Source organism: Poecilia mexicana, unplaced genomic scaffold, assembly GCF_051168715.1.
Source record: "Poecilia mexicana isolate PSO_F unplaced genomic scaffold, ASM5116871v1 scaffold_11, whole genome shotgun sequence".
In the NCBI taxonomy this organism is placed as follows: Eukaryota; Metazoa; Chordata; class Actinopteri; order Cyprinodontiformes; family Poeciliidae; genus Poecilia; species Poecilia mexicana.
Window position 1 is genome coordinate 15,938,435 of NW_028263380.1, and position 16,815 is coordinate 15,955,249.

General features: G+C 40.0%; 1 protein-coding gene across 3 annotated transcripts in view; it reads right to left on the reverse strand.

Annotated features, from left to right (window-relative positions):
• Positions 1 to 16,815, reverse strand: part of trps1 (trichorhinophalangeal syndrome I) — a 135,846-nt gene that overhangs the window by 10,271 nt on the left and 108,760 nt on the right. For all 3 annotated transcript variants that reach the window (XM_014992120.2, XM_014992122.2, XM_014992119.2), the window contains one exon: positions 3,351 to 3,473. In XM_014992120.2, the coding sequence (XP_014847606.1) occupies positions 3,351 to 3,473 (123 nt within the window). The remainder of the gene's footprint in view (positions 1 to 3,350; positions 3,474 to 16,815) is intronic.

The window sequence follows — 16,815 nt, forward strand, 5'->3', positions numbered from 1 at the left end:
TGGACGATATCTGTAGTCACCCCCCTTTTTTACTCTAATCTGCAAACTCAAAAGCAAACAAAAACAACAACAGTCAAACTTAATAAGTAACCCAATTAGTAAAAAGTACCACCTGAGTGACTTCATATCAGTATAACTCAACCAATATGGGACAATCCTGGAACAAATCATGTTACGAGTTTCACTTCCAGCGGGTCAATACCCCTAAAGATAAAACTAGAGGTAGAATTAAATTGTTTAAATGTGTTAAAATGGTGCAGTTAAAGTCCCGATCTAAAATGAATTGATCATCTGTGGCAAGGCGTGGAAAGTAATGCGCACTGATGATCTCTGTTTCATTTGACTGAGTTTGAGCAATTTTACCCAAGTAGGATGGATAAAACCTTCAGCATGTACGTGTGCAAAGCTGATAAGAACTTCAGCTACAACTGCAGACAACCTTGGTACAATCCTCCAATGTATTGACTAAAGGGTCTGAATACAAGCAAGCCACACTTCTCAGATTTTTATTTTAAAAACAAATTTTTGACATAAAGTTGCCACCAGAATTACATAAATGCAGGCAAGTCACCTCATATGTTTCAGAAATTAGGGTTACTTTCTGTAACCAACATATATTGTTCTGAGTAAATCGGAATTATTAATCTCATTGGTAAAGAAGGCTTAGTCATCACAGGAGCTGCAGTTAAAGTAATAGGACATTTACATAATAAGGAAAATATTCAGTTCTTCGGTTGTTGAGCTACTAATCCTGTGAATGCGAGATGCTCAAATCAAACAAGGCAGTTGTGATGTTTTGCGCTTTCGTATAAATAGAGATAGATAGTATAATACCTAGGCTGACTTACTGCCAGTAGGCATAATTCTTGCTCTATTTATCAGTCCTTCCATCTGTTTCCATCTGTTCTTGAAATGTAGGATTCTGCATTTTCGCTTAATCTCTGCGACAGGCTCCATCTCTCACTCTTCAGTCGCCCCCTGCCCCTTCATTATCCTCATGCTGCCTTTATCTATTCCTCCATTTTTTCCCCTCTAATTTTATTTATCTTTCCACTCCTATTCTTACTCGTCATTTCTCTCCATCTGCCTGTTTCCCCCTCTTTATTCATAACTCTCCCTTCCCCTCTCGGACTCTCAAGTGTTTTACTAGCTGCTATCCTCTCTAATAATGTGTGTAGAGCGTATAAAACTTTTATTATAGGATATAAAATATGGTTGTCGTGAGGACTGCCAAGAGTGGAGGGAGCCGGGACGTGATTGGAGCAGCAGATGAGATGAACGGGTTGAACCAAGGACATCTTTGGGGGTAGGAAAGAGGAAACGATGCGGTAGCTTCTTTCCTCAGTGCCTTCTTCAGTGACTCGTCATCCCACTAACAGGCTTGTAGTATGGTCAACCCACTCATTCATTCATTAACAATGTTTACTTTCTTTATTTCACTTCAAAGCATTTATTTCCAATGCATTTTTAATGGGAATCCTACATGTAAATATTCTGTTCCGAAACTCAACGTTTTCAAAGGAAGGAAGGAAGAAGGAAGGAAGCTTCCTTCTTAGGGAAGAAGAATGAAACAAAGAAAACAGGAAGGACAGTCAGATACAAACAAGGGAATGAGCAATAAAGGAAGAAAAGACAGAAGGGAGAAAGGACACTAGTAAGAACAGATGAAAGGACACAAAGAAAGAAGTAAAGATGGAAAGAAGGGAGGTAGGCCACACAGATCGACAGAGGATACAGAGAAGGATACAAGACAAAAAGGCAACCCTTGAAGAGCAAAATAACAGGAAGGTAAGAAAAAGAGCACAATGAAGGAAGGCAGGAAAGAAGAAAGTAAAGACACAAAGAAGGAGATCAAGTAAAATATGAAAGAGGGAAAGAGAGCAGATCATTTTATCTGATCGGGGATTAAGTTTGAAAAACAAAAAAACTGTCCAGACTCCTACTTTGTATTCACATATTCTTTCAAAGCCAGAAAATCATTAAGTTCTAGACTTTTCCTAACTCTCTAGAAAGCCTGTTTTAAAGTCAGGGCTACACACATTATAAAGTTTGAGGCTCTGAACGACTGATATTATTTGTAAAGTGCATAATTAGGCTGAATACCTTGAGAGGATGTCTGAATAAGCTTGATATCCTCAAGTCAACTAAAAATCAAGCTGGCTCTTTATCTCAGCTGAACTTCATGCGGTCTAATTAAATTTGGGATTTCCATCGACTTTCCCCAGGCTTTGATGGTAAACTCCATCCATTCCATCACATTTCCTACGCCGAGGAACTGGCTCGCTGCGACCGCCGAAAGGCTCCCCAAACTCCCGGCACTCGCCAAATTAACAAAACATTTTTTTTCTTTTTTCCTCTGCTACAGTGTTACTTTTTCACAGTGAGAGTCAAACAGATACTAAGCATTTAACTGCATTATGCACAATTTCATTTGCATCGCATGCTAATTGGCCACACAGGAAGAATAATAATTAGTGGACAAAGCCACCCTGCGTGCGCACTAAGACACAGCAGTCCATAAAATGGCAATGAACAACCTTTCCTTTATGAGTCTCATATGAGTGGATGGCAGTTCAGCCCTTCAAATTAATTTCCATCACTCAGACAAATTTGCTTTTACTTATTGCAAAAACTTTACTCCCGTATGATTTCCTCGTAATATAAACTGTTTTGGAAATTTAATTCAGCGCACTTATTACTTATCGGACAGGCAATTTAAGCAACATTAGAGGCGGACAGGGGGAAATTACAAAAAAAGTATTAGGCAGAATGGTTCTTGTGTAATTTTTTTTCCACCATAGCAACTAAAGAAAATACAATTTCTTATTACAAATGTTTGACAAAGAAATTTTAAGGCTCACATTTAAATTTAATTCTTACATGAAATCTAAAATATAACATTACTTTGATTTCAATCACTTGTTTTTTTTTTTTTTTTACCTTTGCCTTACTTTTGTGTTTTTCAGTTCTAGCATTTGACTAACGTGCCTCTAGATTACTCTGCACATCAAATGAAGGCCTCGGCTGCCATCATGAACACCGCAGACAACGCAGATGAGTGGATTATTTGCACTTCCTCTCAGACATGTTGTTAATGCTCATAGGGACGGATTGCTGACAGTCTGGCAGTGAAACGAGTAATGACACCCAGAGACCACTCTCTGGGGTTTTGATCATTTTACAAATACTAAGGGCGTATTTCTTGACTATTTTCCTCTTAGTGGTCGATGACAAGTTTCATCTAAATATTTAAATTGTTTTCAACTTAAAACGCCATAAACCTTTCGTCTCACATTAGTCTGTCTGTGATAGACTAATCTGCACCCACAAAGTGTTTGTGTCTGACTTACCGAATGCAGTTTTTGGTATAAACCACATGCGTTGCAGACGTAGCCTCCGTTTGCGTTTTTCCTCCAGAGCGACGTCTTGGTGGTCAGGCAGTTTGCACAGAAAACCCCACTGCCTCTGCGTCGCTGCAAAGAGACAGCATGATGTGCAGCATTAGCAACTTGATGTGAAACTTTCAAATGCGAGCAAACAAATATGGGGAGACATTATAAGTTATAACGAGAATGGAAGCGCAAACGGTGCCGACAATTTTTGCCTAATTTGAAATAATTCCCTTTTAATGGGCATGCCACAGATGACTGAACTGGAAGATGAGGTTATGAGACAGGCAGAGAGAACGACCACCTTGGCTTTGTGGCTGAAGAACGATGAGCTCTCATTTGCCAATTTGACACAATACTGAACACATTCATCTTTTCCCCAAAATAAACACAGTCTGAAAAGTTAAATAAGCTCATTCAATGGAATATGTTGTTCGTGTCAAAAAAGAAAAAAAAAAAAAGTGGATATGTGCGACTCCCGAGATCCTTCTGGGTTTGCTTTTATTTTTATTTTTTTCAAAGTGCTGCTTGCAAGACATGCAAATGAATGACTTAGACTTTCACCTTGCAGCAATAGAAAGTGTCGCTGAGAACTGCAGAGGGCCAATATTTGACTTTTGCTGTACGAGCGTATGCTTCTTCATCTACACACCTCTGCAGTTCACGGCGCAGCGGTGCATACAAAAGCAGTGTGTGCAAAGAACGGCGTGAAGTGGTGGCGGTGGGGTGGGTGGCTGGGGTGAAAAGGCCAATTGTTGTGGCAATGTGCTCCATCACAGTAATGAGCCAATCACAACGTTTCTCCATCCCATTAAGCCTCTGGCCCCACTCACCACCTTTATGACCCTGCGAGGACAGCATACCTCATCTTTCTCCTCTGTGACTCAGTTCCTCAATCTCGCAAACCATTTCCTTCTCTCTTTCGGTTATTAAAATAAAATTTCATCATCCCACATCTCTTGTATTTATTTTCTCCTCTCTTCAGTCTTTTAAATCCTGCTCTCAGCCACGGAGAGATCTGCAACTGTTGCGCCAAAACGACACACGATAAAGTATTGCGTTGAAAGCTAACTTCCAATGGCAAACGATTACAAGTGTTTTTGACGCAATATGGTGGGAAATATGAATCAGGCTGGTTTCCATGAATATACAAGTAAACTAGGCTGTGGTGCGTCACAAGCAGATGCAGGTAACCTTCAAGGCGGTAGCAAAGAAAGAGAGTAAATGTTAACAAAATCAAGCATCTTAATCATTGACAGTATGCAGAATGATTTTTTTTAAGCAACAGTAGACCCAAAAAGAAGTTTACTTCTTTCCCAAAAACTATTCCTGCTCTCACTAGTGCTAACGTTTTATTATGTGGTGTTCATGACACAGCTGGGAGTTATGCATGACACAGGAAAAAAATCTCAGAACATCCAGATTCACTGGATAAAAACACAGATGAGGGCCTCACTTCAACCAGGCTGTTGGTAATCTCAGAGCAGAGCTACAGATGGAGCCACTCTGATCACCTCCACTTAACATCTGCTTGGTGCTGCCAGCTAAAAGCATAAGAGCCCAGTAGATGCTGCTCTGTTTGGGTTATTTATTTATTGGAAATTTCTTTACTGCAAGTGTCAAAGCCCAATAAACCACTTTATGATTCTTTTGGGATCCCACACATGCAACCATGCAGAATTACCCAACCGCTTCAGTCTAAAGTCATGTGCAAAACAAATTTCACCACCTAACATGGGACGTCATCTCTTTTGAAAGTACACAACAATTGGGACCACCCAAATTTGTACACAGTACAAGCTGGCAAACGGACAAACAGACATGAAGAAAATGGAAATATACTTTTTTTTCTTAAGGATTTTTTTTTTTTGGCTCTTCATGCAGAGAGATGGTGAATTGACAGGAAGACGGGTTAAGAAAGAGGGGCGAAAACATGCAGCAAAGGTCAACGGACCGGGACTTGAAACTGTTACGGCAGGGTCGAGGATTAAGGCCTCAATATATGGCTCTATCCCTGCGCCGCACCCCACAAATAAAAAATAATTTAACAAAACAAAACAAAAAAAATTTAACAAAAAAAAAACAGTACATTTTAAAATATCAATTTCTAGGCATAATGAGGCATTAAAATAGTTTATATATATATATATATATATATATATATATATATATATATATATATATATATATATATATATATATATATATATATATATATATATATATTTGATTGTGACAGTTTCAGTCCTCAGTAGAAAAATCATATTTTCTTACCCACAACTAATGTGGCAGTAATTAGTAACCCAAATTGCAGAGAGCTGATTTACGTAGACACGGATAATTAAAGGCAAACAACCGCAACAAATGTAATGATTTTTCTACACACATATGAACATTGTCTTCAACCCCTTATTTAAATGACAAACAGCCATCACTTAAATCGTATTTGGTTTTGCACATCCAGTTACAAATCTTCCAAGTCTTTTGGGCGCCACACAGGGTGAACATGATGAGGTCGAAAACCCCACGGCTGTGAGAAGATGCTCTCCTAAATAGCACACGGCAAGGTTGGAGTATTTGCGGCGGCTACTTCCTTGATTCTTTTGGCTCTTTTCAGTCTGGATTTGGACAGGAAATTTCTTGATTGCCCAACGACCTAATACATGCAATAAACAGCTGAGCTAATCTCAAGACTCTCTGTGGAACATGTGCTTTATGACGACCTGAGATTAGACAGAAGGACACCTCCATGATCAAATCCTCAGCAGCGCACCGAGCCAGAGCTTGTGTGTTCCTGCGAGTGCATGGGGAGCTCACCATACGGTCACCACATGTAAAGAGACAGAGCCAGGTGATTGATTGATGTATGCTTCCTGTGTGTATGTGCACAAGTGTATGTGTGACTAGTGTTGCAAGCCAAACAGTGCGTCTGTCATCAGAATTCGGTTTCCCTCCGAGTTCCTAAATCACTCGCATATGGCCCCACAGCTGCCCCTCGTTGCAACACACGTACACCTGAAAATATTTGCTTCCACCAGCTAATGAAGCAATGCTCGATTTGGATTTGAGGCCATGATTCAAGAAGTGTGTTAGGGGAAACATTCACTACCCTGAACCTGGGCCAGAAAGATAGCACAATGTGTATAACTGTGAGGGTATGGTTCAAGTGTCAATTACACAGGAAAGGACAGTTTGCGCACATATTGGGTTCATGGTCTCCCAACTTCCTTTTCAGTCAGCGGCTGGTTGGCTTGATGTTTGTGGAAATGTAAAATGCTCAAATGCCTCAACGCACGTAATATTATGTAAACATGAAGTCTAATGCTCAGAACCGTACACCCTTGTCTTCATATGAGTCGACGAGGTTTCTGGGCAGGATGCACTGGTGCTAACTAGCAAACTGTGTGGGCATCTGTGTGTGTTTTGCTGATTTATTACTGATACCTGGCCTCTCCCACTCACCTCAGCCTCCCCAAAAAGGGCCGACGATAATTACAGTTCAGAGGCTTAATGATGTCTATTTATCTGCGCCCTATAATCGTTTATGTGGCACCAACACAACGCCCTCTGACATACACATAAACATAGGGTAAGGTGTGCACACACACACACGCACACACACATACACACATCCAGAAAGATAGATGCACAGTCAAAACCCAGAGGTGTTCAATGGTGAGGAAAAGTATTGGAGTTATTCAAGCCAAAGCAAAGTCCCCAACTGAATCTAGAAAGTTGCTGTAGACAACTAAAGAAAGGACGAGTGTTTTATGCAGCGCTAAATTGTGGAGTTTCAAACGTCTCTTTAAACGTGATCCCGCTATTATATGGTGCAAATATAGTTTTTGGGTGTTAAAGTATGCTCCAAAAGATAGAACAGCATTATCAGCTTTATGATGTGACAAATTAGAACAAGTTGTGGTGCTCAACACCAGGATGGTTGTTTTTTATTATAAAAAAAATAAAATAAATGTTGGATGGGTGGACAAATGAATGGGGATATGGTAGGAATACACATTCATAACATTTATCAATATGTCAAATAGTCATAACAGTTATTTCTCCTGAGGCTACAACACAGAAAAAAAAGGAAAAAAAAGTACTTTCTGCACTCCCAACGACCTAAAAACAAAAAGTGTGATTGGTACAGTTACTTTTATTGTTCTAAATAATTATTTCCTGTGCTGTAAAGAAAACATTAACTTTTGGTTTGGAGAGTTATCAGATTTCATTGGGGTAAACAGGAGCTAGATAGATGGAAGGATAATGGAGAAATAGATGGATGGGAGGATGGCGTGATAATGGAAGAATGAGCAGGCAAACACATGGATGGACAAATAGATGGACGGACAAATAGATGGACGGACAAATAGATGGATGGACAAATAGATGGACGGACAAATAGATGGACGGACAAATAGATGGATGGACAAATGGATGGATGGACAAATGGATGGACAGATGGACGAAAAAAAACAATGGCTATATCAAATTCCCAATTTTCCAGATTTCTACTGGTACCTTTAAAATCATGCGAGGAAGAGAGTAAACACTGAAAATCACAGATTGACATTACAAATCAAATCTGACAAGTCGCCAGCTTCTGGAGGTTTTATCACAGTTAGAAAGCAACTGAAATCAGCCACATTTAAGAGTACGAGGAGTTGCATATAAAACATTTAGCGGTTTAATAACTCCCAATCAGCTTGGTCAGTTTCTGCTCTAATGCACAAGCAGCTCTTAGCAGAAAGCCTTTGTGTCCCGTATGGGGTTCGATTTAATGGGCTACATGACCTTACTGGTGTTAGTCGGAGAAAATACGCTCACTGAAAAACGGGCTAGATTTCATCATTTTATATATCAAAACTCTGATTTAACTTTTTTATTTTTTAGTTTTAGAGTTTTGTGGTTCTGCTGGACTTCCTCAACTTTCTATGAAATGAGCATCTGCCCAAATTATTATGTTTTTAATTCTCACCACATTTTGGGGCCGTTTGATGCGTCTGGATGGCTGTCCTCTTAAAATACTGCAATAAATTATGGAAATACCGTCATAAATAACTTAATTTGGAATGTTTATTCAGCACCAAACATATGGCGCGACCGCGCAGCGACTAAACACTTCAGCTGCGGCTCTGAGTCCACTTTAAGTTTCTCCCGAAGCCAAAAATTTACAGATGCTGAACCAAGTGTTTATACCGCTCGCTTTTTTTGGATTGTCACGCTGGAGCTGGCTGAAACAGATAAGCATCCGAGGGTTTAGGTCCTGTAGTGGAGTTGAGCCCTTCTGATGCATTTCACCATCTGCAAGGGATGTGTGGTAACGTCTTCAAGCAGTGCCAGTGCAGCTTCACTTGAAATAATTCATTAAAGAACAGCTATGCATGAGCTGCTTTACCTCTTAAGAGTTTATATCCTTTTAACTTTATGAACACTTTTAAAAGTATGTCAAGGTAGGAGTTCGCATGAAAAAGGAAAATTTAATCCTTAAAGTTGCGTGGCATAACATCGAGAGACAGAAGGAGCGAAAATGGCACTGGAGTCTGAACAAATTTCTGAACAAAGTTTCCAAAATGAAATTACATTTAATTCGCTTACAGAGCAAGTCATCCCCTGCTTTTAACATACAGAAACACACGCAAACACACTCGCAAAGACACTCGCATTAAATCAGCGATTATTTAATCAACCTAGAAGAGTATCTGGAGGAATTAACTGAACTCCATACTGCCAGGACCAATATCCTATGCAATGGATCACACGCGCGCACTCGTCCCGTCTTACATTCAGGTGGAAATGAGAACAAGAAATAGAGCTGTGCAGGAGGATACAGGGATCTTTTCAGATAAAGATTCACCAAATTAATCCTGTCTGTAACCTACACACACACAGAGACACACACCGAAAACCGACTGCAGTTAATGTAACAAGGACTCAGTCTGTCCACTCTCTGCATTCCTGTGTGTCAGTCCACGTCTGCCTGCATGTCATGCACACGGCTGCAGGAACCCACCCCGGCAATTCTGATGTGCTCATTTAAGTGTCTTCTCCATAATACCGTAATTGGGTTAAAGCTGAATGAATTCAAAAAGAAATGACTCCGAAATAATTTTGCTTGTCATTTTTATCGTAACGAGAAGCCAACAAGGAAAATGCCAAAAAACAAAAAGTAGATAAACCGTTCAAGATCCTCTTCAACTGCATCCTCTTTGAGGTGCTGATCATTTTAATTCTGCTGTAAAGGCTGTGATATTTCTTCACCGACGCGTCTTTCAGTGAAGCAGCAATCAGGTGTAATCCAGATGTCGAATGGAGCAATCAGGTGCAACTTATTGCTCAGGTTGTGTAAATATGACTCTGAAATGTGACTTTCCTGCTGCTCACTTCAAACAGTGCAGCAGTGATAATGAGACGCATCAAACATTACTTAAAGAGGGAAAATCATATTTTGGGAAGACGGGAAAAAAAAAAAAAAGACGACGCAAAACAAACAGATTTATTACTCTGAGCAAAGCAACCACTGAATTTAAATCTAAATTCAACCACTACCTCCTTTAAATTTGCTTTTCCAATGTCAGGACAAGATTTCAAGCCAAAACAGTCATACTGAATAAGTTAGTTAACAAGGACCCCGGATTCCTGATTATTCCACATTAGGTCCAGCTTTTAAAGCATGTGGTCAAAGAACTTAGACCATAAAATTAATCACAAGACAATAAACAAGCCGAGTCGTATTTATGATCCATTTAAAATAATAGGAGGAAAGGACCACCCTTGTCATGAAGAAACTTTTTTTTTCTTTTTAAAACAATCTAGATTGCATAGTTATCATAGAGTTCTTTTAAGGTCATCCTCAGTGATCATTACCAGCTGCAAGAAATGTGGAAAAGTAACAAGAGAAAGAGTTACAGCCTTGATAATCAGCCACTAACACTACCCGCTTCGGTCCTGAACGTCACGGTGCCAAAGAGAGGTGATGAACGCCCAACGTTGTCTTTTGAAAATGAGAATTGTAACATTTTCTTTCCAGACGGGTGCTTAAAAGTCTGTATTTGCTGCTTAGTTTAGCAAATTATTTCGTTTTCTAATTAATGCAAAACCAGTAGAGTGATAAAAAAGAATGGCCTTTGGAATGCAGGTAATAGATTTGGTGAATGGACTGAATTCCAGCCACTCAAAGCACTTTACACTAGAGGCACATTCACCAAAACTCACGCCTAAATACACTCACATTCATGCTTCCTACCCAGACTGATAGGCTAGAAATGAATCCACAACATTAGGATTTGCATGATGACTTTTCCACCCCCTCAGGCCACAGTAATAGTAAATCTAAAACTGTGGCCACACCGTTTCCTTTTTCACTGGCTGATTTAAAAACATTAAGAAATGAAGTGCATTTTGTCAAACATCAATCCCTTTCAGGTTAATGAGCCACATGTCATTTTTGATGAGTTTTTGTGTTGTATGTTGCACATGTAAAACAATTAAGTGTGCAAAATTGCTGTGCCAGGAAGGAGCATGAGTAAGTTTCTTTGCCGTGAATTCGACTGTCTTTTTTTTTTTTTTTTATTCTCATAATTAACGACTGCCAAACCATCTCAGGTTGAAAATTTAACGGTCTGTACAAAATCTAAGAGTTGCCCCTAGTGGTCCGGTGCTATTTTTAAACATATTTGTATTTCGTGTCAACACTGAGAAACTAGTGTTGCCTTGATTCTTTCATGCACATTTGAGAAAATCCTTCAATCTCCCATGGCAACCATTCAGCTGTCCAAAATGCCTGGTTGGGCCTGGCGCCACCTTCAAGGCGCAGCTCCTCCTCTGAGCGGCAGTGTCCAAGCCACCGAGCTTCCCCCTCTCGGCTCCGTCAGACTCGCCAGCAGAAATTAGCAAACACCTGGTGCAACGGCGCATCTGCTGAGCTCCTCATATGAGCTCCTGCTCAGTGCAGCGCTGCTTAAAAACGTTGCTAAAAGGTTTAATAGAGGAGCAATGTTGTGATGCATTTCTGAAGGCGGAGATTCAGAAAGAGCAGAAATGTGTTAAAGAGACAGAGGCCCAATTTAAATAAGTGTTAAATAAGGAAGTAGAATTTCTTTTACGTCATAATTGACGTATTTTTACAACAACTGACCGTAACATAGTGACTTGATCAGACTGTAAAAGGGCACTGTGTGCCTAGAAAACATAAGGAAAGGTGTCTCTGCATTACAGAAAATGGCTTTACATTGTCAGTGATCAGTGTGAGTACGAAACAGGTGCAATATGAAGTGAAGCATGGATGGTACAAAATGTCCCATGGCAAATGGATTCTTTTCACACCCTCCAAAAGAAATTCAGGTACAAAAAGACCAAAGCTGAGTAAGAGAGACAGAAAAAAACTAGAATCAGGTGATAAAAAAACAGAATAACAAACAGGAATAATGAACAAATGATGATATTGAGGTATACACAAACAAATACAATTGTCAAGTGAAGCTAGTGCGATGCACCACAGGACTTTCACACTGAGTGTTGTTCTATGAACATGTGTAAATGTTTAAAGTATATAAAAAAAATGCCAGAAAAGGGAGATACCACACACACACACACACACACACACACACACACGCACACACACACACACACAAAGTTTACACAAAAGGAGAGTAAGGTCAGTGCCCCTCACTTTCTCTCACTCGCACAGTAATGTGGGCCACAGTGTGTGGCCTGCTTCCTTCTTTTCTTTCTTTGTGATCTCTCCTTTCCGGAGCCTCCCTCCCTCCCCTCCCCAATTGCTGCCTTTCTTTTCCATCCTTCCTGTGCTTGGTTAATACAGTAGAAGCTACCTTTTTGTGGCACAGTGAGGTCCCCTCTGTTTCTGTGACCTCAGCCAAGAGCCTTAAACAGACCGGGCCACACATATGCAAGCACACACACACACACACACACACACACACACACACACACGCACACACACACACACACACACACACACACACACACACACACACACACACACACACACACACACACACACACACACACACACACACACACACGCATACAAAGAAGGAAAATCCTATTTTCAGTCAACTAATTTTGATAAACGATTGCAGATGCATCGGCGTCACGGTGAGGCGGTGTGGGCTTGAGCCTGATAACCGGGTGAACAATGGGAAGGGGCCAGGAGAGAGGTGAAGAACCAGCAGAGAATAAAAGGAATTGGTTCCACATAGATCTCATTTTTGATAAACTGCATCCATGCATGCATGTTATGAGTCCAGAGAGCCGCGCGCCACAAGCTGTGGTGTATGTTCTGCGCTGGTGTGCATGCAGGCATCTCTTCTGCGCATTTGGATTTAACCAACTGATACCAACGCATGTGTGCTTCTGTTTGTCGAAAGATTCATTTTATGCACTTTAAGCTACCTTTCCGATAAGATAGGACGTGTTATACTGTGCATTTTTTTTCAAACAGAAGTCATACTTGGAGTAGGGGGAACTTTTTTCATTCTAATCCTACTCTTTTCTTTTTTAGTAGTAGTTATCAACCTGTATTTACCAGTTTTGACGGACATAATGCATTTGATTTCTTCTCCCACTTCAAAAAAACAAAAACAAAAACAAAAAAACATTTCCTTCCTGTTGGATTCTGAAGAGCAGTAACCTACTTCATGCTGACCAGTAAAAGCACCATGTTTGTATCTTTTAGCGTTTGCCTTTGAAATGGATGCCTGATTGTCAGCACAAGCACAAGTGTTTGTGTGTTAGTGGCTAAGAGAGGAAGCGAAGAATCATGTGCGTTGCCATGGGAAGGCCCCGTAGGTTCAAATTAACCAACTTAGCTGCAGCACACATACGCACACACAGAGACACACGCGTAACAAACACTACCACACACATACAAGAGCACATAATTCAGTGTGGAAACCAGGACAGTGAAACCTTAAATCACCCCTCTGACAAGGAGTGGAGAAGAGGAAAAAGGATACAGAGTGAAAGCAGAAGTTATCATAATGTGCATCCTTAATACCTGCTGTTTATCCAGAGGCATTAAGTGCATTATTAGGTGTATTAGACTCTATTTTGTTGTTTATCTGAGAATGAGGCAGTGGGTTGATTCCCACACCATTCATAGAGATGCACATGACACATTCAGATAATCCGTGCACAGAAAAAGCTGCATATAACCAACTGAAAACATAACATACTGTCACTAGTTACAGTCACTCACATCAGGATTCATATGAAACTGATTTGTATTTACGCCTCTCTGCATGTTCATGAGCATTTTAAGTAAAGATCTGGCCCATCTGTCTTTCAGGAGAAAAGACAAAAAAAAAAAAAAAAAAACTTAAGGAAAATGTGTGTTCATCTTCATAAGGGAGGAAATCCCAGTAAGTAAATAGATGCTCACCTAAACCTTCCTCTACGTGCAGCCAGAGGAAAAAAAATAATAATAAAAGGTTTAAAAACAACAGTGCAGCAAGAAAGACATAAAAGAAAACTAAAGGGAGGCATCCATGTTGTATTCTAATTTGCTTAGTTCTATTTAAGTGTTTCACTCAAGACGGGTGGACCGCTGCGGCCCTGCAATCATAAAGCAGGTGTAGATGATGAATTGACTAAAAAGTGAATAAACTGTCAAACAGATTCGTGGTTTGTCTGTGTAGCAGCCAGAAGTGTTTATGTAAAAATGTGTATAGCAAGTTTAGTCTGAAATAATAATAAAAAAAAAATGTAGTCAAAGACAACAAGGCTGAAAAGTTTATTCATCTAGAACAAATTATGTCTGTCCGTCTCAGTCCGGTGGCAAATAGCATATTTTTCTGCTTTAGATAACCGTGTGTGTGTGTGTGAGTGCAGGGGTCAGGGGTCATAGCAGTGAGAAATGAGCAACACTTAATGGGCACAAGGTTCAAGGTGAACAGCGAGTGGAGAGAAGCACAGCGAAACACACGGAGCGGGACTCGCTGCCAGTTTGGTCAGAACTGGTGCTGCATTCAGTAGCAGGCTTTGCAGCTCGAGTCCAGGTGTTGAAATTTAAGGTGAACGGCTGAACTGAATGCAGAACAAAATGTCGGATACGGCAAGAATCATCCGACCCCAGCGGGAAATGTGTGTACAAGTGGTAATCCAACAAATATGTTTAGTATTTGTAGAAACAAAAAAAAAAAAACAGGCCAACACATGTTTAGAAATAGCTGTGTAATTGCCTTCTTAACGGAGGGCGCAGTCCCTCTCCGTCTGCGTATTCATCACAGCTGACGTGCTCCAGGTTGGATCAGTAGGTGCCGCTGAGCGTACACGAGTCATTCTGCTGTGACGTTTAACGAGGGAAAACACTCATTTGCTAAGATACAAGATAATAGAAGAAAATTAGGATCACAGTTAGCTGGGTCCGCACATAAATGTGTTTTTTTTTTTTTTTCCCTCCCTCAAAAAATTGTTAAAGTCACAAAACGAGATAATGATAACACATAAGTTAAAGTGGTATGAGGATTGGAAAGTCCATCAAGTTTCTCGCTTGCAACGCACGGTGTTTCAAAGCCCTCCGCTGGATTTTCAGTCCGAAACAGGTTTTCGCAAAACAGATGATGAAATTTACTCGCAGCACCACGGCTGTTAGACTGCAGGAACCGCAGCTGCTTGAAGCTAAAATGAAATAACAATTTTTCACCCCGTCTGTGTTCAGACATCGTCAACATCCGTCTGTTCTCTGACAGCTCGATCTTAATCTAGCCATCGAGTTTTTGATCCACGCTTAGACGGTTGCTGGATGAAATTGTTGCTAGGAGGACAAGTGCCAATAACAAAGTGTGGCTGAAATTACTAAAATACCGTGTGACCTTTAAGCATCATTAGTGTGGAGCTGACAAGCACCGGAGCCTTTCCTTGAGCAACCACGAACATGAGGCAACTCTCAGCAACCCTCCGGTATATTTCACGGTGCTGCTAACTGTACTCTGACATTGTCCCTCAGCATATCAATAATGGAAAAGTGTGTTTGCTGAAACCTTTATACGATGCATTACATTTGAGGCAGCAAAGTGAGCTTGCAATGCTCCGGACAAGACCGCATTAGTATTTATAGTGGGGGGAGACAAGGAGCTGGCACAGCCGCACTTGTTGCTGTGAGGAAAAACAACGGCTGCTTATAAAATGTTCACCATCTGTGAGTCTATAAACATAAACACACACACACAGAAAAAAGTAGCTATGCACCATAAAAGTAGCAGTTGTGCATAATTTTGCTAAATAAAAGCTGGTTGTAAGTCTCTTGCTGAACACAGGTGTTTGCTTCTGACAAACAGGACGTGCAACCAACCGAGGAAATCCAATGTCTGACAACAAAATGGACAATGCGATCTGAAAAGCTAGCAAACTCGAGTTGGTGCCATTTGTTTGTTGTTGTTGTTTTTTTTTTTACTTTGGACTGCTGAGTAGGTAACTTACTAGGAGAAAATGGAAATCAACCTGGAAGCAACAACAAGCTGCATGTGTTGTGTCTGTATTTGTTCCAGATCACATCCTATTTGGCGTTAGTCGTGTGGATTTTACTGCCACCTATTGGCTTGCAAAAGGGTCCTGATGTGTATTTTTTTTTTAACCAGATTACAAAAAATAATATCCAAGATAGTGTCTGTTTATGTAATATTGTTAGCAGCATTCTATAGTCACACTGTAAAATGTGAGGAGTGTCAGAGGAATCCATCTAGTATGAATGAAGAGCTATTCTACCCACTCAGTTGATTTCTTTTAAAACACAGCCATGCAAACCCCTTTCCCTAACCTGCACTTTTTTCAAGGATTGTGTAGCTTTTCTACTCAGTAGCAAAGCCTAGAAAGATTATGCACCTTGCAGTGAGGTTGAAAAAATAATCAAAGTTTTACTCCAGATCCGAGTCCAATTTAGGAGTTCATTTTGTTCCAGGACCAGAAGAGTTCTATTTTAGAGCAGCGGTCCTCAACTGGGTTTGCATTCTTCCTTTTTACACTGACGAGCTCAATTTATTGAAAGCAAAAACACTTCCAAAAGTCAGAAATCTTTTAAAACAGACTTAATTCTTTCACGCTAAGACATGACATAAATATGTCAAGCTCCTGACTGTTGCAAAAATTTATTAAGACTGAGACTAAAAATATGAATCTATGCTTTTTTTTAATATATATGTATATTAATACAGCTTTTTTTCAAATTTTGTCATATTAGAACAAAAACACGCTTTTTCTTGCAGCAGAGGCCTAATGTAGCATTTTCCCGTTTCAATTTTTCAGTGTACCGTATTAACATGATGCAAAAAAAAATGAGCCAGGCTTTCTAATAACGTTACAAATATGGAAGTTATAAAAACAGCGAGAACAAAAACAAAACAGAACGGCAAACCGACCACAATTTGTTACTTTAATGGGTTAATCATAAGAATTTTTGTGTTTCTAT